This window comes from Netta rufina (assembly GCF_964035555.1).
Source record: "Netta rufina genome assembly, chromosome: 4".
In the NCBI taxonomy this organism is placed as follows: domain Eukaryota; kingdom Metazoa; phylum Chordata; class Aves; order Anseriformes; family Anatidae; genus Netta; species Netta rufina.
This window is the reverse complement of record NC_140127.1, coordinates 70,047,668-70,075,096: the sequence shown is the minus strand read 5'-3', so window position 1 is coordinate 70,075,096 and position 27,429 is coordinate 70,047,668. Positions and strand designations below refer to the sequence as shown.

The following is a 27,429-nucleotide window of genomic DNA, read 5'->3' as shown; positions in this document are numbered from 1 at the left end:
GTTTCTGAAGAAAGTTCATCTCAAATAATTAAATCTCAGTGTGTTACTCATTGTCCTTTGTCCATCTAGCTTATTAAGTGTCTGCAGCTTTGCAGCTCTGTATAGCATTGTGTATTTTAAGAGTCAGAAGATTTCAGTTCAGAGGAGAGGAGAGGGTAGCTGCTATTACATAGAAGTTAAAAAACGTTAGACGTTCTAGTAAGTTCCTTGTGCCTACATTTCTCCACAGATGTTTGTGTAAGGCTGCTGCTGTGTTGCCTTTTTTGATCCCATTCATCTTTATGTGTAACTTACCTGTGGTTTGCATCATAAAATTCAGGCTGGAGTTATTATCTCTATGAGCCAAATTCCTCTTTTTTTATAAAACAAAGAGGTGTGCCTGTGTAAACCCAAGATGCTGCTGCTCAGGTGACCTTTTAACTGTCTTCTGCTATCAGTTTTGGCTACAGACAGTGAAAGATGTTTGGCGGTGATAACCTGTATTGGCTGGGGTCAGCTCAGGGACATCTCCTGATCTGCTGGGCCCTGCTAGGGCCTCAGTCTGCCACAAACCATCTGGACTTAACCTGCGAGGACACCTTGGCACCCTTGGACATTGATCAGACTGCACTCCTGTTGGTTTTCCCCACCTGCAATGTCGTTTGGCTTGACTCTTAGCACACGCATGGCTTGAAACAGTTGGAGGGCAGGTACTTTGTCCAGCCACAGGCTGGGGAAGGTGAAGTGCAACAGGGAGTATTGAGACAGCGGTGAGGTTGGAAAGTGAGATGGGGATGGGGTGTATTCATTAGTAATGAACAGAGAACCGTGGTGAAGGGCTGAGGATACAAGGACACATGGGAACTGAGCAGCTTTTCTTCCTTTGTTCATGGAAAAAATGTTAGATTTTAATAAAATGGTAGAAGCATGTGTTGGCTATCCCACCTGCCTCTGTCCTGCAATAAACACTGAGTAAATTCTAATTATTGCTAATAATGGGACTTGCAAAAAAAGAATATAATGGAAGAAATGGAGAGCTGCCTTCTGGGTAGCTGTGAAACGTTTCTTACGCATACATAGCTAACGAGAGCAAAACAAAATGTTGGTGGTGATAGTAAATAAAGGAGCAAATGAGGTTGGTTATTAAGATAGCTATGGTCCTTAATAGTTCTGGGCACTGGAACCTGATTTTTGTGTCATTAACAGGAGCCTGATGAGTCCCGACATGAAATTTCTCTTTATTACTTGTTAACTTCTACTGGAAGTGAAATGTGCTCTTTTCCTTCTCTCCCTTCCCTCTCCTGTCTTTCTCATGGACACACACTGAAAAAATAAAGTATCTTACCACCCTTTGTATGACACTAATACAACGCTTAGCTGTCATTTTTAATCCTGATCATGGAAAAGGATAAAAGAACAAGTCTACGATAACTTAGTCTGGTCTACTGTACCCGTAGTACTCCGTCTATTCAAGGATATTTTAAAAATCTCTATAAAATGAATTAAGAAATCCTCGTTTTTAAACTCTTGCTGATAGGAACGTGCCTTATTGTGAAGAAGCCAATCAAGAAATTACACCTCTCTCATTTTGTATGCATACATTCATGGGGGCTAATGGTCACACTTGGTTGGTCTTTATTTGATGTTTGTTAAAAACAGCGTTTTGAAAGAAATGAACTGTTCTTGATATTCCTGAAGGCATTCAGGTTTTCTTGCTGTCGTTTAAAGTTACTACCTACACTCCCAATTCAGGAAAGAGTATCTGTTCAGGCAGTCTTTTTATGCATGTCCTTTCTTCCATCTTTCCATGCTTAAGTTGGTCCAAGAAAGCACTTAACTATCAGTTACTAGTTCAAAATCTGTTTGAGAAGCCAGTATATGTGTTGCATAAATCAACTGACTTCTTTGTAATTACTTCAGGTCTGCATGAGTAAAATCAGGAACAGTATTTGCTCTGCTGGACTCACTTGTGTATATATTTTTAATGAGCAAAAGCAAAGTAAGCATCCCTTTGGCACATTTTTGTTTAGAAAGGTGAATTACCGTATTGCACAAGAATTTATTGATTTCAAAGTAGCATGTTACCATGGAGAGTTGGCTGTGTTAGATGGCCACCTCTCTAATTAAATATGGTTCTTTATTCCATGTGCAAGAGCAGTTATCATAGCGGTGACTTTAGATTTATCTTAATGTAATCCTACTGGGTTTTTGCTGCATTTCATTAGTTCACGTTCAGTTCATGAGGAGGCCTAGCTAAGAAAACGAAAATCTGTGCAAGCAGAATATCTTAACTGCAATATTAAACCTTCCATGTAAAATATATTCTCAGTGCTGTGTAGAAGGTGTGAACAATTTAAAGCATTTTTTCTTGTGTTACTTCACCTGAACAAACCAGGAAAAGCGAACAACTTCTCAAATTAACTTTTTATACTAAGCAGGAAAAAAAAGATGTAAAACTTGACCATGGAACAGGATTGGAATGTGACATCTAGATTCTTGATATAAAAGTCACTTACTGCCTTTCACTTCTCTTAGGAAAATGGAAGTATCCTACCAACAAGGTGCAACTTTTCAAGCTCAGATGCTGTTTCCAATTAACACATACATCCATTTTTGGTTCTTCTGAGATTTGAAAACTTAGTGAAAAGGAAAAGATAAAGATGGCAGGTTTTGTATGCATACGCATGAAGCCATGTACAAGTATAATAATAACTCTGTGTGTGCATGCATTTGTATAAAGCTGATAACGATTAACCCAAAATTGATGGTGATATTTAATATGTAAGATAAACTGAGCATGGGCACATTTTGGGTGGAGGGAGAATTAAACAAGTCAATTTGAATCTCCATGTGTAAGATGAAATGTAAATTTGTTAAAAGAATTTAGGTGATTAGATAACTGAAGTGTGAAGATATAACCCATTAGGGGTGTCATGCCAAATTAGCATTACCAGACTTTTAATGACCTCCCATTTGTATAATCCTTATTTACACTTGCACCTGATGTCTGCAACAGACGAGCCCAGCCGTCCTGTGGTACCACAGAGCCATCGTAAATGCAGTTCGTTGTTAAAGAGAGATGCTGGGCTGAAAAAGAAACGGCACTGTGAAGATAATTTTCATAGGATCACTCCAGTTCTTTCAGCACTTTGCACCAATGCTGCTTATTTCTATTGAAGATTAACTTCCTCTTGTACAGTCAGTATGCTAACTGCTTAAAAATTGAGGTGCTTTTTATTTAAAAGCAAGCTTTGGGGAGAGAGGAGGTACTATTAAAGAAAATAAAGCATTATTTCCACTTGAGATTTCGCACATTCCAGCCTTTGCTCATCAGCTGTCCATTGCATTGGCTTAAAGCCTGAAGGTGGATAAGGGCAAGAATGAAACTGTGGCATACGACATGGTTCTTGTGCCAAAGAGAGTTTGGAGCTGACACCAGGAGAAGAGATTCCTTCCTGCCCTGACATTGCTGTAGCTGAGCTCTGAACAACGTGGGGAAGTGATCAGGTTTGAGAGAGGTGCTTTTCCAGGTGAAAACAGAGCAATCTCTGATCTAGTCCAAAGCTCCTCCTCAAGCAACTGCCCTCTTCTGCTGCTGGTGCCTTAGAGAGGGCCATGGAGTCTGGGAAACTGTTCCACTCAGGGAATGTAGGGGCCTTTGTTACCTCTCCTGACACCACTGATCTATTGCATAGATCTCTGCTGCAGAGAGAGCTCAGGCACCTGTGTCTAATGGTTAAATGTGGGTGTTTGTCTAAAAGTCGAATCCCACTCTAATTAAGTAATATCAAGGTACTAATAGGTTTTCTTGTGACTCGTAATTCTTGCCTGGGTCTCAGTGCATGCATCCACAAATTTATTTACGTGATACCACTTTGAGGCACAGGGAAGTGGTATTGTCATTTCACAAGTGGTGACATGGGCAAGCCATCTGATTTGGGAATATTATGGAAACCGTCAACTGGTTATCAAGTTTCAACCTTTACTCAGAATTGTGTGGGAAAGGACTGTTCAATCAAGAACATAAACTGTTATTTCAAATCTTGTTCATCAGATTATTTTTCTTGTATTTAAGCCTCATACTAAAATGTTTTTAGGTCCCTGATAACCACTTTCGTGGCTCACATTGTGTCTTAAAATCTGTTTGGGCTTTTTTCATATCAAGATCAATGTTGCATTTCTAAAATCCCAGGGGTTAGTTCTGTCCATTTCAGAAATTCTTCCCTCTTCGCATCACAGACTGATGTGCTTTTGTGGGTTAGATGTCCCCAAACTGCCTTTCCTAATCTGATGGTGTCTGGGTCATGTCTTTTTTGTGTGTTAAGTACCTTTATTTTCTTGTATGAAATGTCATAGCAACATGGGAAAGAAGGCTTGTAACCCAACTTAACAAACTTAAAACACAAAACTATTTCCTTAGTAGAGAATTCACCACTTGCGTTTACAATGAGAGAACTTGGAATATTTCAGACTACACAAGGTATTCTAGCACAGCTCTCTGAGCGTTTTAGAAACATGGATAAACTCACAGTTGTAGCCACTCATTGAAGGAGTGGGATTTTTACAGCTTTGGTATTTTCTCTAACCATTAACAGCCTGTACTGGGAATAACAACAACAAAATATGTGTGTGTGTTTATATATATATAAATATATATATATATATATATATATATATACACATACTGTATAGACTAACAGATTGCATTTCTACAGTCTGTTGATTTTCCAGTTAGGTATTTCTCTATCCCATGTTTTTTAATGGTATGCATGAAAATCTGGAAATCACAGGGAGAAAGCACAAACTCTGTGCGCCTAGTGTTGAGCACATCTCTAATTACAGCATCTAAATGTGTCTGAATACTTAGCGAAAGACTTGTTTTCAGTCCTTACTAGTCTTTCAGGAAAATAATTTGTTTAGTTTTCTGTTATTAGGACTGATTGTGGTTCCCTGGTGGTAGGCATATTTGCAAAACTTACTGAAATCATTTTGAAATGGCTTTTGAAGTGGTTGCTTGTTTTTCATGGTAAGACTTAACTCAAGATGAGTCAGTGCAAGTAAGGGAACACTGATATGGATTTGGTACAGCAGCTTTTGTTGCCAACAGGTTGCAGTGTTTCATACAAAACAAAAGGTGAGTTTATTTGGGGAGAGATGTATGTCTGAAGAGCAGCTCAGCAAGTTGTTTCCATCAGCTACAGGCCAAAAAATGTGCATCACTGAAACTAACCAAATGATTGTGTCCTACCTCAACTGTAATGAAATGTTTTTGATGGCGTTAGTATTTGGGAATTAAGTTGGTGAGGTGCTGCTGGCTGTTGAATTACTAAGTAGAAACACATGTGATGGATAAATGGAAATTAAAAATTACACTTAAGCTTTTATTTAAATGAGAAGAAATGAAATGATGGTTTCTCAGTTTTTCTGGGGTCTGCTTTAAAAGCCTAATGGCTTTTTAGTCTGGTTTGATTTGTCTGTTCTCCATACCTTGGAAACTTCCCGAGGGAATTTTTCCTACAGGTGAAGAACATGGAGCATTGTGCTCTTTCATGTTAGGCTAAACAAGGACTTCTTAATGGAAAAAAACTCAAATCAGGCTTTGCAGGAGGAAGGACAAACAGAATTAGTTATTTTCAGCTTTTGGTAATCTGTGAAATTTGGATCCCCTTTCCCAAATTCTAAAAAAAGCAGTTCACATAGAGTTGTGTTTCTTTCCCTAAATGGGAGCCCAGTATTTAGAATAAGATTTATATTAATATTGCTAGAAGTGCTTTAATATAAATCAAAGTTGTTACATGATTGAAATAGCATGCATTGTTTTACTATAGATGTGTAGATAACAAATATCAGCACTGGAGTTAGGACCCTGGTCCTGATCTGCTATAATTGGATATGTGACATACAGTCTGAATGTTTCTTAGCATTTACAACATTAGAAGTATTTAATTACAATTTTACAGGTGAGATAACCTCATTATATTAATATTTTGAATATATCTGTATATAGACAAACATTCTATATAGCTACGCTTAGGACAACAATTGAGTAAAATTTTGATAATACAGTATTTGAAATGAAGATAATTGCATATTTATGGAAAAAAACATTCCAATAAACTACTTCTACATCCATGTAGAAGTATCGACTGTAGATGTTTCTTCTGATGCATCCTAATCAGTAGATTCTGCAAGCCCTTCCTCACTTTCAAGCAAGGTCCTTCTATGTAAATAAGTTTCACGGGAAATCTGACAGGACACAGCATCCATGGGATGCCTTCTGAAGTTAGAAATTAGTGACTGTACAGGATGCTGATTGTACTTCTGAATTGTTTGTGATATTAGTGTACCTGGCAGGAACTGAGCAGTGGCCAGGGATTGTAAAAGGATAAGTAAGAAGCCTGAAAGATCAGGGTGTGAGGAATAGAAAGATTTTAACCTAAATACTGCTACTTTGATTTATTCTGATTCTTAATTACGATTTCAAAACATCTGTAATAAGGGTTAATTAATGACAATTATCATTATAACAAATTAGCATGATCTATAATATAAGCCAAACAAATACTTTAAATACTTAAACACTTTATGTAATGTTAATGAATTTTGTAGTTAACTAACTTACCTTTTTTTCTTTGAATGATTTGAATTTCGAAATTTGGACTAACAAAGTAGAACTCGAAAACTTCTCAATAAATGTAAACGAATGTGCGTGCGTTAAAAGGCAGCTGTGGGCATTGATTTTGGTTGTTTAAAATCTTTGGTTATAAATTCTTGACGACTTTTTGAAAGCAGTGTAATTTATGTAGAAACAGTAATGTGCAGCTGACCATGTGGTAAGTTGCCTTGCGTTGTGTGCATGGCTCCCCTGTGTTGTGAGACTTCTGCTGAAACCACCTCTGGCATTTCAGCATCCTCCCCCAGCAGCAGCGGTTTGATTGGTGGCTTTCAAGGGTAAGATAAGAAACTGTATCTGTTACTCAATTTTCAAATTAATGAGGAAGTTTCCTACCACAAAAAAAAAAAAAAAAAAAAAAAGATAAATGTTGTAACCTGTTTATCCCTGTATGAAGACTTTTTAGAGTTTGCTTATAGCATCTAGTAATAAGAAATTTCTCATTCTCCCAATTAAAAAACCAACTGAATATTCCTTTAATTTGTAATGGTTTCATAATGATCAGCTGTCTGGCAGGGGTGACTTACATAATTCAAAGTTTCATCCCTTATGGATAGCAGAACCAGAGATAATGCCATCTTCCTACCACGTCATCACCGATGGTAGTTGTGTTCATGCACACGGTTGTGCTTGGTGAGAGATAGCAAAACTGGCCTGAAACACTGAAGCTGTTCGGAAGCTCTGCCCCAGATGTTGCCCTAAACTCTCTGGTCTGTAAGTCCATGTAAAGTAAGCTTTGCAAAGTTACTTAACGGGAAAGCTTACTGTGGCTCTTGAATAAAATGCATTCTGATTTTTTCATTATGAGAACAGTAGAGAGTAAGTGTATAAATATTGTACCTCAACTGCTAGATATTCTTGACAGTTTTGGAGTTTTTCTGTACTAATACAAATCACATGCATTCGGCTTGACTAAGATTCAACGAATGGAAAGCAGAAATTATTGTATTTTTTAAGGAAAGTTGAAGTCGGTAGCACTTGTTTATATTCTATCTCCGTTTTTTCAATTAAACTTAAGTGAATCTGAAGTAGCTAGATTTCGTCTAAATCCACACAGCTGAGGAAACCTGTGCTCGCTCTTTCTCTGAATTTTCACTGAGGGGCTTTTATCTCCCCCTAATCCCACCGTTTCTGTCAGGACATAATCTCTTTCTCAAATTTACATTTTAATTACAAGGCCAGCTGAACTAGCTAAAATCAATAATGTCAGCATTCAGCAGCCTAACTTCAGCTGAAACCCCAGCCTCTCTCTTTCCTTCTATCGATTTGTCTTGTGAACGCGGTCTACTTTATTGCTTCAGGCAAATAGGTGCCATTTGGTCAATTTAAACAAAAAAGGGGATTTGAACATTTTTATGATTCTTTCTAACAGCTGCTATTGGAACAATTTGAGCCCAGGTACTGTACTTGCATTAAAGAAAACGCACAGAACAGCAGAATTCTTAAGAGGAATTTTACTTTGAAAACGACACTTAATCCCACCTGTGTCTTAAAAAACAAAACAAAACCCACCCTGACATTGGATGCCATTCTGATAGCCGTGTCTGTGTGGTGACTCTATCTGGTTAGCAAGAACTAATTTTATAAACAGAGATTTAAAAAAAAAAACAACACAGACAGTAGAGGTGATGTAGCAAGGTATTTACTTTTAGCCATTTTTCTGTTAATGGTTTAAAATAAGAAATCAATGGAAAAAATAGTTTTTCTTGTAACTCTTAAGAATTCCTGTATTGATCTTTTGAATGTGATTTTATCTATCTAAATGTCACATTGTCCGTTTATCTCATTTCTATGTTGCTGAGTGCTTGTCTCTGCTGTGCTCCTCCTCTCTCCCCCCAAACAAAATCAGTGTAGTGTATGAGCAATCATGCTTTCCATAAACATCATAGAATTTTTTTTAATAAAACGAGGATTTTCTGAGAATTTTTGTCACATATGCACATATTCTCTCTGAAGGAGCAATAAAGGTGTGGTGAGAGATGTATACCTGCTTTTTTTTTTTTTTTTTTTTTTTTTTTATTTAAAGGCAATTTGCAAAAGGTACACAACGCAAGCGCTCTCAAAACATTTGGTTTGAACAGCTCTTTTCAGAGAGGCATTCTTGTCATTAAAAAAAAAAAAGAACAAAAAAACATTTAAATGCTAAATGTTTAATATGCAAATACAGTCCAAGCATTACAGGTACGGTCTGTCACATTTTTCTCAGCTAACCTTGTTGTCGCCAAAGGCTCTGTTTGCTTGTAACTGTTCCTAACATGCTTGTAACTGTTCCTAACATAAAAGGAAGCTTGCTCATCTAAATCCTGATGCTTTGAATTTGTAACAAAATACTTCAAGTTAATTCTGTTTCACTTCTGTTTCACAGAGCACCTTAGAAGGGCTTCTTCCCTTTCTGTGGAAATGAGAGAAGCTGAGGTGCAGTCCTATCCTTCCTGCCTACCAGATAGATACATTCAGAGTTATTCCCTTCAGTGAATTACTAACTACTGTTACAAAACACTTTTATGGGGGCACCATTATACCTCCTGAATGGCAAGTCCACAGCTGAATAAATTGCATGAGATCATTTCTTTTGCTATTTATCCTAGATATTCCTCTGCTTATGCTATTATCTTAGATATTAGATATATCTAATATCCTAGATATTCCCCTGCTATTATGCTTAATTATAATTTGTTATTACTGGTCCTTCTGCTAATTTTGAGTCTGTTTTCTAATGTATCGATTACTCTGTTAAATGATTTTAAAAAAAAGAAAAAACAATGCGATGTTCTTCAAAGGCTTGTTGACTTTAGGAATCTAAGTTAGACAACAAGGTGAATGCGACGTTCTCACTTTCATTAGAGAAGATGATGTGGGCATGGCTGAGTAAGAGTCAATGTGAGTCCTTATTGACTGCTGGTGGCTAGTACTCTTTTATCCTCTTCTCTGAGTCCTGCTTGCTTCTTTCTCTTGTCTTGAAAGGAAAGGTAAGCCATCTGCCACAGTTGTTACTGACCTCTGCCCTGCATTACCTGTTCTTAAAATATTTTCCTTTGCTGTGACTAGCATAAACCATACTGGAGAGAGACGTTTGTGGTCAGTGGTCTTAGAAGAGCCCTCACCTTGAGAGTATTCTGCGTCTGTCTTCTTTCTGGAATTTTTTCTGGAATTGTATTCAGAAGATCTGGGAATGACTGAAGTGACTGTTTGCTGTATACAGCAAAGTTGAAAGGCCACACATATGCAAGCCAGATCCAGTTGGATGTCTTCTTCTCTTTACCCTCTCTTTATTAGGAGCTTCAGCTTTGTGGAGGTTGAATTGGAATTGTTGGCTCCCTGCAGAGAGAGGATGTCCATGGGCTGGGTTAATCAGGGAGCTGACAAGGCTTCCTTCTATTCCCTGAGCTTGGAGCCTTCAGAAAGGAGGAGGAGATGTCATTCCCTGCATAAGGACTCACCTCCTGGTTTAGGTACTTGGAAAGTATAGGCTCATATTTACCTAGGGGGAAGATCTAGAAGGTCACTAGCTCACCAGTGTAACCTGTAGCTGGAGTCAGGCAATGCCATCTGCATTGTTGTACCCCATAGGTTATAGGGAAAGTATGGTGCAGATGAATCCAGATCAGGATGGTGCACGTGAATCGGGATTGGCAGACCTTGTAAGGTGGAAAGAGTGGGGTCAGGGCTGGCAAGGTAGATGTTGTGTTCAGTGTTTCATGTGTGTGGGCAGTGTTGGATGCACTACTTGCATTTTAAGAGCTCCCAGTGCGGGTGCAGATGACATGTGTCAGCCTGGGAGGCTTGCCCAGGACATAAAGGACAATTTCTGACTCTGTGCTGTCATTACACTCGAGGCTCATTGAAGACTTCTGTCTGATGGTTGCTATTTGCAGAACAGAATTTGCTGCAGGGGCACCTGCCTGTGTTTTGCAGGTGTTTAAATTTCTGCTTGTCCTCAAAAGCTTGCTATGTTTTAAATGTATATGATTTAGTCTTTAGTTATGAAATGTTTAGTTACTGACTTAAATAAAGTACAGAGTGCGCTCAATGAGAACTTTGTAGATAACAAAGAAGGGAAAGACAGCATGCAATAGACCTTAGATATCTTCTCTGACATATTTTGATGTATGTCTATATGGTCTCTGTAAAATCATGTTGATCTAATTTTGTCTTTGTAAATATTTTTTCACCAAAGCTACCTGCCACTGCTGGTCATGCAATTTGTCACTTAGTGGTTAGGTCACAGATACCCACATCAACTTTTCTGGTTGATATCTTGTGATACAATTAATAACTAACAAAACAAATTATCTAATCAAGAATATGTCAGGATACAGCTTCGGGGTTGGGGACTCTCTTGCTTCAGGATTGTAAGGGGGCAAGAGATGGAAGGAAAGTCCCAATTTAATAACAGCTAAAACATGTCAGGAAAACACAGGTTGCTTTTGGTAAGAAAGCTGAGAATATTTGCTGAAAATTTTAGTCGTGTGAAATTGAGATTTTTTTGTTGATATTTTTTGGGTGGGTGGCATTTCAACCAATTCTTTTATGAAAAAGCTTTCTGAAGGATAAAATGCTATTATGTCAGTGTGGGGGATCACGTCTCTCCCATTTTAGCTGTTATTGGCTGAAAAGTTCTTGAAACTACTGCCAGGTAATGGAGTTGCTTCTCCAGCTCAGCTGGTAGAGGCATGTGCTGTCTGACTGCTTGGTCTATCTAATCGCATCATTTCAGTCCATGCTGACGGTCTAATTGAGCTGTATAAATTAATTAACTTGGCCCACCACTGAGCTGCTGCTGCTGTACTTCTGTGCCTGGTAATGCCTTGCAGCATGGGCTTGTTCCTCAGGTGTTGCTCACCCATTTACTGTCTCTTCAGAGTACCCTGTGGATATACCACTGTGCTGCTTACAAGATATTTTATCTTGGCAAATTTTATGTTTTACTATCTGAAAGAAGAATGCTCCCTAGATAATTCTGTTTGAGGTTGTATTTAGGAATTGAAACTGAACTATTCTCAGTGGTGCCTCTTAACAACAGGAAAAAATAAATATTTGGTTTCATAGTTTCAGCTCTGATGGGTGAGTATGGTAACCAAGAATCACCAAAGCACAGGGATGTGCCTCACACGCAGTTTTTCCACCAGGTGTGCTTCCCATTCTAGAAACTTGAATACAAAATGCATCGTCACAGTTTAGGCAGATGTGTATTGTTAAAGTTTTGTTCTTCCCAAGATGAAGCATGATCACTCTTTGTTGTCACACCATGTCATAAAAATTTACAAGTTGATTTGCTGTAGTTAGTTACTCAGTATGTTTCTGTTCGAAAATAAGAAAAAATTCAGAGATAGAAATACCACTCTGTCTGTGAGTGGGATTGATGTCTAATGCAAATTGCAAAGACAGCTTTCTGCATGTAGTGAGCATTCTGAGCTGCTTTGGCCCTGCTGTGACGCATTAAGGGCAGGGGAAGTAAACCTCAAGCAAAACTCAACACTGGGTTCTTTTGCAGGGCTAGAGCCTCAGTCACCCCCAAAAGCACCAGTGAGGAAGACGCCAGCAGGACCAGCTCCAGCCAGCTCCCGAGCCCAGCTGAAAGGGAATGAAGATGAACTTGACCCAACCTGTGCAGCTGCAACACTGAAACTCATCAGAGACAAACTACCGAAGTTAACACCTCCTCATGCCAGGTTATTTTCATTTTAATTCTTATGATTTGTAGAAACCTCTTGCTCTTACTTATGTTTATTAGTCACAAAAAAAATACGGAAAAGTACTCCTGAACTGGGCAAGCTAAGGTTTAGTCTATCTTGTTCACATTTTAAAGTTACATTTATTTTACTTTGGGGGTTTGTTAGTGATTGCAGTAGGCCCTTAAGGACTCTTTTACTAATCACTTGATTTAGGTTTGATTTGTGTAAGTGGCCTCTGTGAAAAGATAAAACATTATCCCCTCTCCTAACCAACAAAGCCAGCCCCATTTATTGGGGGATTTTTCAGTTTGCGGCTAAACAGAACATATCCTACGCTAAGTTAGAAAGTAGTTTCAGAAGTCTCTTGTTCCTAGTGACTTAAGCTATCTATCAATGCTGTTTGGAGGCATGTTCTACTGATTCCAAAGACGTATTTGTCAATCCTATTCAAAGCTTGGTGAAATTCTAATCTTGTTTAACATCTATCTGTGAGTCTCTGGGGGATAAGTCTGGAGTAATCTACTTAGTGGTGTGTTCCTAAAAAGACACTTCTGTGTTGTCCGAAAGAAGACACTTTGGGAAAGCCCTCAAAACCTAGCAAACCAGAATGTGATCTCAGAAAGAGAAAGGGGTTTACTTCATTAGAACTCCAGAATTTGGAATAACCAGGTATATGTTTTGAAAAAGTGTACATTTTTTTTTTACATTTGTAAAATTAAAGCTAATTTTTAAAAAGTTAATGTTTCAGCTTCATGATGCACTGTGCTATGCTTACATTGTGTGATTTTACAGTCTGTATCCTTTGGGGTGTGGGGAAAAAAAAAAAGACAACCCTGAAAAGGTAGTTGTAGTCCTAGATCTAAGCTAATATTAGTGATATGAAAAACTAATGTAAACAGAAAAAGTTGTAATTGTGATTGTTCTCTATTGACTTTTCATCATTTTTCTTCAGCGAGTCTGCATCTGCTGAGCCAGCAGCTTCAGAAGAGCCTGACAGTAAGAGAAGAAAACTAGAAGAGGAAAGAGCTAAAGCTCCCCTCATGCCTTTTGGGTTAGATCTTCACTACTGGGGACAGGATCAGCCAAGCTCTGGGAAGATTCTCAAGTAAATGCTCTTTTTCTTTTAAGACAAATTAAACAAATACACAGATTTACTCAGAGGTCATGCAGTGGGGTGACTGCTATTTCTTTTGATAATTACTTTTTTTCTTTTCTTTGTGTTGTAGGACCCATAATCAAAGTCAGAAATTCTACCTTAAAGTGGTATTTGTTTTGAGAAGATGTGGTACTAATTAAATGTCCTTTGATACTTCAAAGCACATTTTTTCTGCTCTTTTCATGTTTGTGTATTATTTGCAGTATGGCAGCACTTAGTCCAATTTAAATCAGTACCCGATTCTGTGAAGTGCTGTGCAAGTCCATGATAGACAGTCCCTCTGCTGGAGGCTTCACAGTCTAAATAAATAACAGGCAAGGTAGGAGAAAGACCAGGGAGGTGTCATGGATATTTTTCCCGACTTTACAGAGTGGTGACTGAGGAAATTGATATGCTTGTTCTGTCACAGAAGAGGAGGTGGCAGTTACAGGATTTGCATTTCAATCTGTGACTTCCCGTTTTTGTCTGGGAAGGTTCTGTGTTTCTTGGAGATGAAGCATTGCTGGTTTGGGGAAAGCTCTAGGAATGTTGGGGAGAATAGATTAGAGGTATACAATCACAACTTGTTTCTGGCAGTTTGTTTTTAAAGTCCATTTTTTAGTACTAGCATTTTTATATGAAAGTTGGGTTGCAAAGTCTTTCCTATGTGTATAAATTCCATACAAGTCCAACAGAAACTTAGTATCAGTGTGTACCGTACTTGGCTTGAATAAGGCAAAAATCATTGACTGGCTGAGTTGCAAATCAAATTCGTATATTCTCAGCAGTATTACTTTAACTTAGTTTGTTTTCTTACTAACACAAATCAAATAAAAACCCCATAATCATTATGTGGGCTGGAGTAATGCTGTGCAAAAAACAAGCAAACAAACAAACAAAAAACAACACAGAAATGGTGCTTCAGTGTGAAACCAAGGGGTTCACTTCATCATCGTCTCCACATTTTGACACAGAGGAATTTAGATTTTCATGACAAGGTCTACCCTGCCTGATGACATGTAAATTTTTTATTCCTCACTTCATGTCTTCACAATAGCTAGGTGTATTTCCACACTTTGGAAATGAGCCTAATTTGCTGATTTTCAGTGCATTTTTAAGATAATACCCCCTCAATTCCATCAGTTTAGATTGGTTTGGGTACATTTCACTCTATCTTAATTTTACTATAAAGAGACAGTGTTTGCAGAAAGGAACAAGGGCAAAACTTTTCACCAGTACTTGATTGTATAAAATGCTGAATATGTTTTAAATTATTGAAAACAAGTGAAATTTGATACATAACAGTGCTTTAGCACAGATACTCCAAGCTTTGGGCTCTGTCTGGTGAGGTGTAAGCTCTTCAAAGACTGGTTACGATTTTCAGCAACGCTTTAAGAAGCATTTGTCTGTGCTAATGCCAAAAAGGTAGTAAGGCTTTATTTTACATTGCAAATGAGTTATTCAAGTCATAAGTAAAATCAGAAGCATATTTCACTGCCTGTCTGCCTTGTGCTGTACTGTTTTATTTTTATGCTTCCCATTAAAATAGAGGGCACACTTCTGAACCTTATGGTCTATAACTGCAGATATGCCAATCTAACCAAAGATAATTTAAGTAACTGTGCACACACAATACCAGTGACCCCTGGGTGTAATATGTATTTATTGAAAAATTAAGATAATCATTGACCAACTCTTAACTTTTCTATATGCACACATACTATCTTACAGAGATGCCTAGAAACAAAACAAAACAAAAACAAACAGAAAATAGAAAATAATGGAGTGTGTATGGAATTTGCATTTTTAAAATCTGAAATGGAAAAGTCTTTCCCCTTCACCTATTTAAAGCTATGCCTCCCAACAGCACGTATGAGAAAGTCAGATTTTAAAATGTTGACAGTGAGACTGGCTATCGGGAAGATTGTTTTTCAAATATTTTTTTTTCAGCTGGTGTGAGTAGGAGTGAGGTGTTGGGCTTCTGGCTGCTCATCTGTTCCCCTACTCATGCCTCTTATGAAAAGATTTTATTTGTCACATACATCTTTTATCAAACAAAAATCTGCCTTTTCAAAGCATTGCTTAAATTGCACCGTGAGATCCTTACTTCCCTTCTTTCCCATTCCCTGTGTCTTTTGACACTGTACTAATCTTTACAGTAGAATAACGAAGAGCTTATTTGCCTATATATGTCTGTAAATGTAGGTAAGGTTCTCTAATTTTAAAATAGATTTTCAATGGACTAGCTTAATTTCCTGGAGGAACACTTCATAAGTTTCTCAGAGTTATTAATATGATATAGAAGAACAGCCCACGGAACCTAGAAGAAAAAAATTCTGTAAGACTCGGCAGAGGGTTTGCTCTTTTCCTGGGTATCAAAATATTGCCACATGCCCTGATTTCAGCTCCTGCTTCTCTGCTGCTACAGGAGTACAGCTGTCAGGAATAAGATCAGGCAAGTTAAGATCAAGCTGTTTCCTCCCTGATCTATCTTCCGTGACTCACAGTAGAAGTATTTTTTTATGAAGAATATTAATACAGAATTACAAAATTATTCACTGAAACTGGGTATTGGATAACTGACTCTCTATGTCAAGTCACCAGCTAGGGCTAAGAGTGGTAGAAGGTGAGCAGATTAAACAAGAACTTGACGCTAGTCAGGCTTTGGTAATATTTAAAAAAATATCATCATCATAAGGCAATCTTAAGAAAGAAAGGGAGTCTTAAAAAAGAGTGGTAGATTTTTATTTTTTTTCTAGCTTGCTGATAAAGCTTCCCCTCCTTGTACATGCAGGTTTACCCCAGGATTATGCTGGCTCCTTTATGTGCTTTCTACATGCTGAACTTGTGTCTGATGCAGGTGGCTCAGCGAGCCTGGACAGGAAAGGCACAACATTTCTATAGACAAATACATTTTTTATTGTTTTCCCAGATTTTCTTCTGAGCATCGATTTTGGGCACCCAGTGAAGTAGAGGAAGAGGTGGAAAATAACGAAATAGCTGAAATGTTAAAAACTAGATATATAACATTTGCTGGCAAGTTTGAACCAGTGAAGCATAAATGTCGAGCACCAATGCCTAATGGAAGTCTGTGCGAAAGACAAGATCGGATTAAGGTAGGCACCGAGTAACATAACTTCCTGGATATGTGCTGTGTGGAGAGGATGTCATTAAAACATACCTATAAACGTTAATTTTGCACTATAAATACGGCTCAAGGGATTGAATGAAAGTTGTTTCTGGAGAAGTTTGCTGTTGCTGTGTGTTTCACATAGGAAGTGTCCTTTCTGTAATGAAGTTGTAGACATTTAAAGAGCGCTGAAATATTTCTGGCATTCATTGTAGATATTTATATTATTATTGTTATATTTAAGTACTTTACAGTACAAAGCAGTGACAGTTTGTTGCTTAAAAATTTTCCTTGTTTGGAGCATATTTGACACTAACAGTTTTTAGAAACATGAGTGTTTGGGGGGCAAAGAGATTTTATTTACAAATTAGATTTTATGAAAGCTAAATCCTGTACAACCTCAAAGCATGAGCTCTACTGAGGAGAGATCCTTTGTGTAAATACTTCGTTCAATATCTCTGTTCTTTCTGTATTTGAGATTGAAGGATCTGAATGCACTGAAGTACTTCAGATGGGTTTGTTATGTGATAAGGATGTAATGTAGACAACAAATACGATGTAGGATGAGCACCCTTGTTCCAGACTTGACAGGTTGTGCTACCTGTTCTCTTGAAACCAAATATTCATATCACAAAGAGATTGTTTCTTTGAGATTCAGAATGTATTCAACACATGATGCTTATGGGATCCTGATGCCTTCTAAGGGGGACTGGGGTTCAGATGTACAGTTTTATGACTTGATTCCAGGCATAAGCTATGCTGGATAATGTGTAAACATCTTTTTATTCAGAAGTTTTGAGATTTTTTTCCCTTTCTTTGTGCAGTGCCCTTTCCACGGAAAGATAATTCCTCGGGATGAGCGTGGGATTCCTGTTAATGCAGAGGACAGAGACAGAGAAGAAAAGATGCGGTTTGAGAAGCAAGCAGCTGAGCCAGGTTTGTGTCTCCGTAGCACCTAAAAGCAATGTCAAAATATTAGATAGAGGTGGGAGCTAAACATATTGGGCTTTTTTCAAAGATTATTTTACATGTGCTTACATACACTATATAAAATATTAACAATATCTACAATATATTTACATATTTATATTACATTATTTACAGTATCTACAGTGTCTACAATTGGACAACAATCTCAGTACACAGTTGGACATCAAATGAGAGGTTATATGGAAGAAAACCTAATTCTTTTGTTAAAAAGGCACAGGTTGAGATCCACAGAACTGGATCATATTTCTGTTTTGCTCCTAGCTCCGTTCTCTCATTTAAATTCCTGTTGGTTTTAATTTTCAGATCATTTGCAATGATTCTTGCTTATCTCCTAAGTATGGATGAATGTATACACAGAGTAAGGTTAACTTTACGTTGTTCTTTATTTTCTGTAGTTCTCATAATGTTCCTAACACTTCTCAAGCGGACAAATTATTTTCTTTATCACAAGGAACATGTATATTGAAGGCAATTAAGCCTATTTCCTGGGAGATGCTTGACTGTAACTATTCCCACACCTTGGCAAAATAAGTTGTCTAACTTCGCTGGTCCCTAACAGTTGTAGTTTATGTGATGAAATTTTAATATTATTAGGACTACTCCAAATATTGGCAGAGTGTTTTTGTTGTCACAATGCAGGCATTTATTTTTCTTATATCTTCTCATTTGTATTTACATGTATTTTAGAAGGAGAATTCTTGTCCTCCTTATGCTTTCTTTCTGTGCTGTGCTACAAAGTACTCTGACTTAGGGAAGCACTTGCCTAGAATTCTGTTGGTGTTTTATCCAGTCTGGTAGCAGACACAGTATTTGGAATGGGCTTGAGAAAGGCAGCAAAAGAACCTATGCTATTTAATTGTTTACTGTTTAATACACAATATTCTATTTTGTTCTTGAACAATGGGGATGGACAACTAAACTAATCGTCTGAACCTTGTATTCTGGCTACTGCGTTCAGGTAGGATGCTCTGAAGGGAAGACCTGTCATTCCCCAAGATTATTGTACCATTTTTAGGTGAGATAAAGCTCTGGACTGTTAGGTAAGCAATGCAGGCAATGAGAAGGGCAGCAACCAATGAACACACAGGCAAGAAGACTTCCAAGGAGACTAAGGGACTTCTTTTTTTCAGTGGTACAGTTAAACTCCATTAGCAATAGACAGAAGGTAGATTTTCATAGATCCCCAAGAGGATATCTAGAATGAAGCAAAAGGACGTTGATGCACTACAAAGGAAGATGGGAGAGAGGGATCTATCCAGCAAGACATAGTGTATAGCTGGAGGGAACAGATTTGTTTTCAGAGGTGTTATTTACTCTGCCTTCCCCAGGTGTTAGTTGTCTCTGTTTAAAACTAGTCTAGGTGAGTACTCTGCATTCTAATTAAACTTACCCTTAGGCTTTATCACTTTGATACCTTGCAGTATGGTCCCTTAAGAAGAGAGTTTGTAATTTCCATCTTAAGCTCTGGCTGACTTCTCACCAGTTTCATAATTATGTATATTATGAGTGAGGGTACTGAGTTTTTCACATAAATGTGCATAAAGAACAGTAATTGATCTGTTATCCAAAAAGGTCAGTGATGAATAAAGGTGCATTTAAACATATAATCAATCCAGCCAGTTTCCTGTGATAGAGGTTCAAGTGGCAGTGCTTGGGCATTACCAGCACCCCACGAAAGCAGCAGTCACTGAACGCATTTTGGTGTCCCCAAGTGTCAAGAAGTGCTGCGTTCACAGGCAATTTCCATCATTTTCCAAGTAGAGTGAAGTGCTCTAAGCTGGCTTCCAACCAACAGTGGAAATACAGGAAATGTAGCGAAGACAGGCCAGGGGCAGGGAAGTTGTGCTAAAAAGGAAAGTTCCCAACTCAGTTATGACAAACTAAACCCACCAAATTAAGCTATGAGGTGTTCTTGAGGGACTAGTTTCAAACTGGAAACCAATACTTTGGTATAAAAATCACTTGCGCTGAAAAATATTGATTTTTTTATTTATTCTGTGAAATTGCCATTGCTCGAGGCTAGACATAATACTTATTTTTATTACAGTGTCAGCACGGTGTTGTTAGAGGCTTCTCACCTCTGGCCCACAAGGATGTGTGTGTTAGTCCCAAACCAGTGTTGACATTGCTGTGTTGCATTATTGAGTGCCGTCGTTAAGCTGAGATGTCACACAAAGGTCCATCCTGGCTGTCTGGGGAGATACTGAGCAGGCTACAGCACTTAATTTATTGGACAAAACCTTCAAGGTTTCTAAAGCCATATATACACCAGATGTCACTGAATACTTTTATCCACTGCTTTTTGTTTGTTTCTTTTCTTCCTGTGCCTTGGATTTTTTATATTTATTTTATAATATTTTCAGTAACCTTTTCAAAGTTTTTTTTTGTTTGGTTGGTTGGTTGGTTTGGCTTCGTGGTTTGGGGAGTGGAGGGAGGGTTATTTTTTTGTTGTTTCTTTTTTTTTTTTAGCTTAGACTTGAACAAAGTGCTGCTGTGGAAAATGTACAAGTAGAGAACCACAGTAAGTGCTTTGATCATATGATTGAAAACATCATTTGCTAATGATGACAGCTTGAAAAATGCCAAACATTAAAACTGGGAGATCAGTTTTGTAATGAAATTCCACAAACATTCTTCCTATGTCTTTTTCCTATTGGACGGTAGGTTAATTTTATCCTTACATGGTTGAAGAGGAAAACAATTCTGTAAAAGTAACACAGTTTGTGTGATAAGGCCTTGTGTTTTGACAACACTGTCACTGATATTATGAAGCATTTTTCAACTTAGTGTATAAAATTTTGAATCCTAGCTAATGTCCACAAAATGGTGCTTTGGGCTCTTTGGTCCTGAAACAATGAATCATAAGGGATTAAGCTGACCTGCTAATCTGCACTGTTCATCCTTTTCCAATAGTTCGCACACAGGAGCAAATTAAGTGCCTATTTTTTGTGTCAACCCTGAAGAGTATCTGGTTTTTCAGCCCTTAGTGACTTGTTAACAAACAGGTATCAGGACAGGCTGGTGAAGGCAGGCCGCTGGCCAGTCAGATGTGAAATAGCATCTCTTTACTAACTACAGTATTGATTCCCGCCTACCCTTGCAAACTGTGTAATTTTCTTTTCCCGGCTGCTAAACTCAGTAACAATGTATGAAGAGCTTTAGGGGCCCATCAATGCTCAAAAAGGCTGCTCTTCCCTGGCATTCTATTGATTTTTCTCAAAGGCTTTTAAATTGCTCCTTCATTTTACTCAAATGCTCATTTCATCTCTACTGGATGCCGGCATTTTTTCGTTGTGTTTAAACAATTGCTCCATTCACTGGGTTCCTAAACTGTGACGCCTTCTTATTACTGGGAGATAAACTGTTTAGACAGTTTTCCTTAATCTTGGATTAATCGTTCCTGTATCTGAATTGTGCTGTTCTGTATTCCTTCACCTCCAAAAAAAAAAAAAAAAAGACACCAAAAGAACCCACCTCTTGAAGTCCCACGATCTATCAAGTATATGTGCTCTATTTTCTCCCTCTATACATCTCCTGCTCAGTTCCTACGTAACTCCATTTTCGTCATTTTTTTTTCTGTGTTGGATTTTAACCTGTCTTTGCTTTCGCATATCATACTAGTAGGTTACATCTAACTGTTCCTTGGAAAATTGCTCTGGGATTCCTAAACACCGTGTTCTTAAGTGCCTCTGACCTTCTTGAAATGTTGTTACTGATATTTGTTATGCTCACTGACCAGCTTGGTGCAGAAGTGAAGTTGTATTGTCATTTAGCACCGCATATTCTCCCATATCTGCATAGATTTTAAATAAGAGAAGTTTGGTGTTTCAGTTTCTGCAGGCAGCAAAGTCAGGCTGACATACGTGAAGCTCTATGACAAATGATTGGCAATTAGTGGTTATTAAAAGGAGGAATTCTGACATTGATGCTGAATTTGGACAGTGTTACTCTCAAACCATGTGCTCAAAATGTTTAAAATGTGGAACCATTTTCTTAAGTTTGCATAGGTCAATTTTCCTACGTGAAGATATCTGTCCTTTAGACACATTTTTTGCTTATTTCTACTTTTATTTTTCATTCTTCTTGTTCTGCTGTGCAAGACATAATACTAATGATGAAAGATGACTGCTTCCTTGAAATTACAGTCTAAATCATTTATGCTTATTCCCATGGTAGCAACTGTGATCAGACTCCACTCGCGGTGGGTGGTTGGATTCTGAAGCATTGAGAATTTGATAAAACCATAAAACAAGTTTGTGAAGAGAGAAATTCGCTTGTGCTATTGTCAAAAGAAAAACAAAAAACAGTTTTACTTAGATAATTAAGCTGATGAAGTGTGGAATACTTTGAAAAAATTATCAAATGTAAAATTGGGCTTATGGCAACAGGGTTATTTTTGTCATATTCAAGAATGCTTTTAAAATATCAGATGAAGAAATGTTAAAATATCATCACCCCGCTCTACTCTAAAATTGACAAATTCCGTATTTTTTATTTTTTAATCTTATTCAGAATTTATTTCTGGAGGTAAGTACCACAGCTACCTCGTTGGCATTTTGCTCAGTTTCTAACTGATGATCACTGTGTTTATGTCATGCATGGAATAGCTTCCTTGAAATCTTGCTACCGTGCTGCTGTAAGAGCTTGTCTTTATACAGAACAGTTTTGTCTACAGCAGCTAGTAGATACCAATCCCAGCCTGGCAGGGCTTTTTCATCAAGGTCTGTGGTTTTGACTAATTGCCTTATCCTCCCTCCTTTTGTGTATGCAATTTACAGCACACTGACTGTTGTTGCCTGGTAGTGGCAAGAACTTTTAACTTAGGAGATTGCACGTTCTTAATTTTGAAGTTTCAAAGTGCATGTTTTTTTCTTTTAAACAGAGTGGCGAGATCCAGAATTCATGAGAGAAGTTGAAGCAGCTACAGGAGTGGATCTTGGTTCCTCTAAAAATGATGGGAAAGGAGGGAAAAAGAAAGGGAAGAGGAAAAAATACCCAAATCTGACAGACCTGAAGCAGCAGGCCAACACTTCTCGTTCACGGCTTGAGAAGAAAGTCTTCAATAAGTAAGATATTTACTTTTTCTAACATCTGCTAAATTGTTGTTTTTCTTTGTTACAGCAGTGTTTTCCCTTTCTACATTAACATGCGCTTAGCAAACAGCTTTCTTTGCCAATGGCAGAGCACAAATGCCTTTCATGTCTCTGGAGGGCAGGGACTAGCAGGTAGTGATGACCAGGGTTATTTCTTAGAAGTTGATTTGCAACTAATTCAGAAAGCTTTCCCTTTTGGCCCATCGCTCATCTTTTTAAAAACCTGTAATTGCTGTAGTGGTTTCTTTGGATGATAATTTGTTAACCAGATGGATGCTACTCTGTGTGTGCATAACGTACTGAATCTGAAAAGAAAATGAAGTGTTCAGAGTGACACAACTTATGGCACCAGACACACACTGGAGTAGTGTAGATGAAGTGAAAGTGAAGGGATTTTTTTTCTTTTTAAAAGCCCAAGGTGAGCTGTCCTGAGCAGTACTTTAACAAAAGCATCTGTCAAAAACCCTTGGCAGTTGCCCTCAAGCCTCTGGTGTATGTTCAGAGACATTCCCAAACTTTTTACTGCCACTTCAGCTTCTTTGCTCCTGTGTATTTTTCCTCACTCTGGTATATACAAAACTTGTAGCCAGGTGTGATGCACCACTTTCCAATCCACACCACAATTCTTTTCATGTGTTACTCAGACATGCTGCCAGTGCATTTTCTTCTCCTTTGCTGAGAAATGCATTAAGAAAGATATTTGGATCTTTATGTTACGCTCCTTTTTCACTTAACCTTTACCATCCCTTGTTAATATCAGGGGAGTGGAACCTGCTGCACATCTCTTCTCTTTTCAGTGGAAGAGTTTGGAGATGAATGCTACCTGTACCAGAGACTTGCAGACATGGTGTTGTTCTCAGGATCGTGCTGTTCCTATATTTCTCCCTTTCCTCCTAGCACATGTGCAAAGAGTAGCTCCAGGCCTTCATTTAGCCAGAAAGCAAACTATTTGGGCTGCAAAGCAGCAACACTCAGAAGCGTTATGATCATAAAATAATCATAACTTACACATATTGAAGTCTAAACATGAATGCACCCAAGGTCATTTATGCACCCTTACCTTTATTTTTAAAAAATGTAACCAATAGCTACTTATTTGTAAGAAAGCTTGGCTTCTCTGAGATGCAGTTTAATGAATTGATTATTTAGGTCACTGAACATTCTCACAATTTCACCTTGATAGTTACACAACTTTCTAGCTCAAGGTAAAAAGAGTTCTGAAAGTCCAGGTAGTTTGTTAGTAATGTGGTTCTGTTGAAGCAAGAATATTGCAGAAAAGTAAAGTAACACAGGGTTGCTACTGTAAGCATGGGACCAAAGTGGTTTGCAACATGCCTGCCTCTCTCATCGTAGGCTTGTGAATGTGATGTTTAAGTTCATGAAGTTTTAAAACTTAAGTTTTTAAAATCCAGAAGTTATCAGCCAGCTCTCTACCCCAAAATCTACAGTGGTACAAAACATGAACCTGCATTGCTAAAATGCTTCAAGCCACTGTTATTTGGGGATTATTAGTTTGAGGTAACTTGAATATCTGTAGTAAATATGGGCATTGTAGAAACCTGTTGATTTTTTTTTTTTACTACTCTACAGAAGAAATTACTTTTTTTTTCCTTTCTGAAACAGAATTTACTTCTAGGAAGCTTTCTCATGCCATCCTGATGGACACTCAATGACATTTAGAAATTTCAGACAGGTGTCTGTAACTTAGGTAAACAGATGAGAACTTTAAAGGAAGTAAACTAGCTCAGATGCAAGTGGGATTTTACAATCCCCCCGCCCCCAGGCTGAATGGATTTTAGAACATCCATAGCACTATATGTCTGCTCTGTTATGCCATTTCTTATATCTAGTCTTGGTTAGATGTGGCTGCAACATAAATTTGTCCAAGCATGCTCTGGTCTTTATCCTACAGGAAGCAGCTGCAAGTGTTTAAAGAGTTTCACATGTTAAAGTAGTATTTAAAGCAAAGTAAGCAGTGGAAAGTTGTCAAATCAAAAAAAAAGAAAAGTTATAAAATCATTAAGTTATTTCCTAAGCATACTAGATGAGTTGAACAACATCTAAAACACAATATTTGTTTAAAATCCATTTTCCCTTTTTCTGATGTAATAGTTACAATAACAAAGCCAACTCCATGTTGCTTTTTATTACAAAATAACACGTTTTCTGTGAAATTCTCAAGTTACTCAATACTAGCTAAAGTCAATAAAGCATACAGTTAGAAGAAATTTGTATCAGGTTTAACAATATAAATTGAAAAAGTTGGTTTTGGTTTACTGTACTTTTTGCTAATGATTTTGAATGTTAGTGCCAGGCACAGGGAATCAAACCTGTCATGTTTTAATAGGTTTCATGCTTTGCAGCACTAAACAAGATGATAACCTTGGCTCCTTATAACAACCCCAAATTACTTGAAATGTATAGGTGATAAACCCAGGCTCTGGTCTGCCAATACAGTTAAGTGAAATTGCACAGAGATCATCAAAGTGGGATCTCATTTCATTTACAGTATCACACAATCCAGTGGTGCTAATGTAAAACCTACATGACATGAAAGTGTCAAGGCCACTCAGCACTGCTAAAGGCTCACTTTTCTCCTACCAATTAGGCAATATTTGAAGTGCAAAACCATGACCACATTTTCTTTACTCTGGTAACTTTATTGGTAGAATTTTGTTAAAAAAGACCACTTCCAAGGTGTTTTTTCAGAATGCTGTCTTTGATTACGGTTGCTGCTGAGAAAATCTTTAATCCCACCATTTAGAAGCATTATTGAGAAGTATCCTCTGTCTTCAGATGTTTCAAAATTGCTTTTAAAGTGAAGCCATTAAAAGGAGCAGTTTTCTGTAACAGAAATCAACTTGCCTTTCAGAGGTAACCATAGGAGCAGAGCTGGAATAGTGTGTCAGGCCCAATCCTGAAAAAGGCTAGTGCACAATACCTGGTAGATGCCTTTTCCTCATTTTACCAGACACCCTGCAGCATCCTTAGAAGTAGCAGAGAAAGGTAGACTCTGACAACACAGAGTCTAACAGCACTAGACTTGAAACCATCCACTTGGTACGAGAGGACTTGCAGAGTGCATTTCTAGTATAGAAATGGACAGAGACACATCCATGAGTGCCACAGTCCCTCAGATCAAGCCCTTAGCTGCTATACCTTCCAGACTGGCAGAACATCCAGGCCTTTACAGAAGTGTTCAGAAATAACTTCTTGAAAAGCAGCACCAGGGTGACATTTTAACATACCTGCAACTTTCAGCCTCAGATGTTTGGGCTTTCCTGCTAGAAGCTTCCAAAGTCACTGGGGAAAAAAAAAAAGTGGAACTCTGGAGTCCAGTAAAGAAAATTTACATCCTGCACTCATCAGCTTCCATAAGCTTTTGTAGGGACAGATACACACAACAGAACATTCTCTTCATTGTTGCTGTGGCCTTCCTTTCTTATGCTTTCTTGCGCCTCTGAAACTGTGAACTCCTTTTTCTGCCTTTCAATTCTGCAATATTAAGTCATTTATCTGCATATACACGTAAGTGTATGACAGTCTTTGCTGTACTCCTAAGATAGTGTTGTGGTCATGGATTAAACAGTTGGTGCTCAAGAGAGCCTTATTACTCTGCATATAGCTGATGAAACTGGGTTTTAAGAACCTCTGGAAGGGAAGTTGCTAAATGAATTATACTTGAACATCAACCACTTCCCATATAAAAACATTCTAAATTTTGCAGGTGGTATTTGGTAAGGGTTTCTCAGTGTTGGCTAGGCTCTTTAAAATCCTGTTAGGTGCTTTTAGTCACTTTTTTTCATCACAGATTGGTTATTTGCTTTTGAAAAAAATAAACTTGTTATGTGTGACTGTCAGAAATAATGCTAGGAGGGTGGAATGCACAGCTATTAAACTGAAAGACTTCAATTTGTTTACTCCTGTTAATAAAATCATTGCTGAATTAAACTATTTGTATTGCTGCAGCTAATTTGATTAACAAGACAAATTTGTTCAGCCTCATCAGTGCAGTGTTCAGAAGCCTGATAGCAATTAATCATAGTTCATTTTTCCCCCAACATTCATAAACAGTCTCTGAGATTGCCTAGAATCAACATAACTGTTTTTATACTTTGTTTCTCTTTCAGAGGTGCTGTGAAAAGGGTGGTGAAAGCAATGAATCAAATGGACCAAAGGAAGCATGAGAAGTTTGCCAACCAGTTTAACTATGCACTGAATTAAATTGTAATAAAACAAAGGGCAAGACAACTAACAAGACTACAACTGCACAAAACCTTTAGCGCAGGCCTTCACCTTTAAACTAAAATATGGTGCTATATGTATTTTTACTGGGGTTATTTTTTAAATTATTTTCAACTTCTAATATATTTGATAATTAACATGAATTTTGGCAAAGATATGGTGGTATATCATTGAACGCATTTAACAAGTTGATAATTACTTAATATGTACATGAAATAGAACTTATTTTATGATTTGCACATACTCTGAATAAAATGGTCAGGTTTTTTTTTTTCCTTCTTAAGGGACTCATGTAATTTATACCTTGGTTGTCAGCATGCGCGTTGTAATTTGTCTTGACTTTCATACCTTCAGAAAGATACCTTAGAAACAATATCAATTTAGATTTTTTTAAAATGAGAGTTGGCAACACAGGGAGTACTTGCTCAGCCTACTATTCTAGAAAGAGCACCACATCAAGCAGCCCTCTAACCCCTGTAGTACCTTTGAAGGCCTCTTACATACATCAG

At 37.7% G+C, this 27,429-nt stretch overlaps 1 protein-coding gene across 1 annotated transcript in view; it reads left to right on the top strand.

Moving 5' to 3' along the window:
- UVSSA (UV stimulated scaffold protein A) overlaps nt 1-27,182 on the top strand; it is a 51,232-nt gene extending 24,050 nt beyond the window's left edge. The window contains exons 8-13 of the mRNA XM_084286791.1: nt 12,147-12,324; nt 13,280-13,432; nt 16,395-16,578; nt 17,417-17,528; nt 22,465-22,648; nt 26,806-27,182. Of these exons, the coding sequence (XP_084142917.1) occupies nt 12,147-12,324; nt 13,280-13,432; nt 16,395-16,578; nt 17,417-17,528; nt 22,465-22,648; nt 26,806-26,899 (905 nt within the window). The 3' untranslated portion in view covers nt 26,900-27,182. The remainder of the gene's footprint in view (nt 1-12,146; nt 12,325-13,279; nt 13,433-16,394; nt 16,579-17,416; nt 17,529-22,464; nt 22,649-26,805) is intronic.
- The last annotated feature ends 247 nt before the right edge of the window (nt 27,183-27,429 follow it).